This window comes from Gekko japonicus, unplaced genomic scaffold (assembly GCF_001447785.1).
Source record: "Gekko japonicus isolate JY-2015 unplaced genomic scaffold, Gekko_japonicus_V1.1 scaffold1850, whole genome shotgun sequence".
NCBI lineage: Eukaryota > Metazoa > Chordata > Lepidosauria > Squamata > Gekkonidae > Gekko > Gekko japonicus.
The window spans coordinates 72632-75097 of NW_015163658.1; the positions used below are offsets into that span (position 1 = coordinate 72632).

At 50.4% G+C, this 2466-nt stretch overlaps 1 protein-coding gene across 1 annotated transcript in view; it reads left to right on the top strand.

The window, feature by feature from the left end:
- The window catches only part of SMARCC1 (SWI/SNF related, matrix associated, actin dependent regulator of chromatin, subfamily c, member 1), a gene marked incomplete at its 5' end in the record, with an annotated part of 96374 nt that overhangs the window by 59723 nt on the left and 34185 nt on the right, over window positions 1-2466 (top strand). The window contains one exon of the mRNA XM_015407715.1: window positions 1906-2167. Coding sequence (XP_015263201.1) covers window positions 1906-2167 — 262 coding nt within the window. The remainder of the gene's footprint in view (window positions 1-1905; window positions 2168-2466) is intronic.

The following is a 2466-nucleotide window of genomic DNA, read 5'->3' on the forward strand; positions in this document are numbered from 1 at the left end:
ACTGGGTCTGTTTAGCCTGGGAAAGAGAAGGCTTAGAGGGGACACGATTGCAGTCTTCAAATATCTGAAGGGCTGTCACGTAGAAGATGGAGCAGATCTATTCTCTCTTGCTCCGGATTGCAAGACTAGATCTAATGGGTGGAAATTACAAGGGAGTCAATACCGGCTACATATCAGGAGAAACTTCCTAACTGCAAGACTGGTTGAGCAGTAGAACAGTCTGCCTTAGGAGGGGGTGGAGGTTCCTTCACTGGACGTCTTCAAGTGGAGGCTGGATGACCCTCTTTCGGGTCTGTCGTAGGGCTATATTTCGGCTGTGCTCCTGCTGAGTGCAGGGGGTTGGACTAGATGACCTGCAAGGTCCCTTCCAACTCTCACATTCTATGATTCTATGACTCTTTAACCTCTTCTTCCCCGTTGGGAACAACTCAGTCCCAAGCTGAGCTTTAGGGGCTTCTCCACCTTTGCCCGGGTCTTGGCTCACACATAGGAAGGAGCAGCTGAGAGGTTCAGAGGGTTAGCTTTGTGCTCCCCTACGCGGTATGCCCCAGGGAGCAGGCAGGGTAAAGATGGAGCCCTTTGCCCCCTTCGCCGTTTGATAGGAACCATCTGTGGCTGGATAATGGGGCTGCGTGACCTCGGTACTGGAGTCTGGAAATGTCCTGACGGCTTGGCACATACCTGGGGGGGGGGGCGTCTCGTACTCTGCGGTGTGTGTGGTGCATCATTAAAAGTGTGTGCGTTCCTGACCGAGCAGTGCATTATTCTAGGTCTGCCTTTAGCAGATTGAGGTGTTCAGTATACAGGGCTTCTGGTCCCAAGTTCTGGGAGAAATAAACAAGATACCTTTAGAACACATTCCATTGGATCCAGCTGTGCTGCTTTTGAACTCATCTTATACCACTGAAGAAAGGGAAATCCACGTCTCTGAATTGTCTGCCACCCTAATTGCAACGGCCAGACTTGTTATTGCTGCCTCTTGGAAATCGGCGTTACCCCCATCTCTCCATTAATGGCGGAACACTACGTGATGGGCAAAATAGCTGACACATATGAGACACACACGCAAGGACACTCAGGATCACAGTCTAGATTTCTACGAAAGTGGTTTGCATTAATAACCTACTTCACAGAACATGACATTCTACCAGCACATGTAGGCTACGCCGAATGGCTTCATTTATGAGTTGCTTTTTCTTACTTTAGTTAGCCTTTATTTTAGGGTCTGAGCACTCTTTCTACAAGATTTTACTTATATTTTAATGGTTCTATAATAAATCCGACTCTAGGGTTGCGGTGCTCATCTCCGTTTCAAAGCCGAAGAGCCAGCGCTGTCCGAAGACGTTTCCGTGGTCATGTGGCTGGCATGACTAAACACCAAGGCGCACGGAACGCTGTCACCTTCCCACCAAAGTGGTCCCTATTTATCTACTTGCAATTTCTTGCTTTCGAACTGCTAGGCTGGCAAGAGCTAGAACTAGAGACGGGAGCTCACTCCGTCATGTGGCAACTCGGGTCTCGAACCGCTGAACTACTGACCTTCCACAGCCTGCAGTTCAGCGTGTTAACCACTTGAGCCACTGCAGCTCACAAAACAAAGCGCATAAGGCCTCAGTCAGGCAAAGTTAATTTTGATATATGGATATATTGAAACGTCTTAACTATATTTGTTTACACGTTGTTGAAATAGGGTTGAATGTATTACTGTTTATACTTATTGGATTTTATGTATATGTGACTTACCTTTGAATAAAAAACGTAGAAATTTTTTTTTTAAAGGTGTTCAGTAGGATCAAGACGTTCAGTAGGAGCATCTGTTGGCAGGCAGGCAGGCACGGAGGGTCTTATGGCTCGGTTCCAAGGCATATGTTAAGGCGTGAATTCGTTCTCTCCTTTTTCCTGTAGCTGGAGCAGCAGAGGCAGCAGCTGCTGACCGAGCGCCAGAACTTCCACATGGAGCAGCTGAAGTACGCGGAGCTGCGTGCCCGCCAGCAACTGGAGCAGCAGCACAGTCAGAACGCTCAGCAGTCCCACCAGCATTCCAGTGGCCCCGGCATGAACCCTCTGGGGACACCCCCTGGGCACTCCGGCCTGATGGCGCCCCAGCAGCCGCCTCCGTATCCCATGATGCACCATCAGATGCCCCCTCCTCACCCCCCACAGCCAGGTAAGGGCTGGAAGTCCAGCGTGGTTGGAAGAGGGTCAGGTCCGAGTCAAGCCAAAGCACGGAGGCTCAGGAGTCGGGACTGAGAAATGTAACTGTGTCTGGTTGGAGCAGAGGTCCATTGGTGGCTATTAGCCACAAGGTATAGATAGGAGATCTCGGTGCGGGGCAAGTGATGCTCTGCATTCTTCGTGCTTGGGGGAAGGGGGGGCGACAGTGGGAGGGCTCCTAGTGTCCAGGCCTGACTGCTGGAGCTCCTGATAGCACCTGGTATTTTTGGCCACTTTGTGACCCAGAGTGTT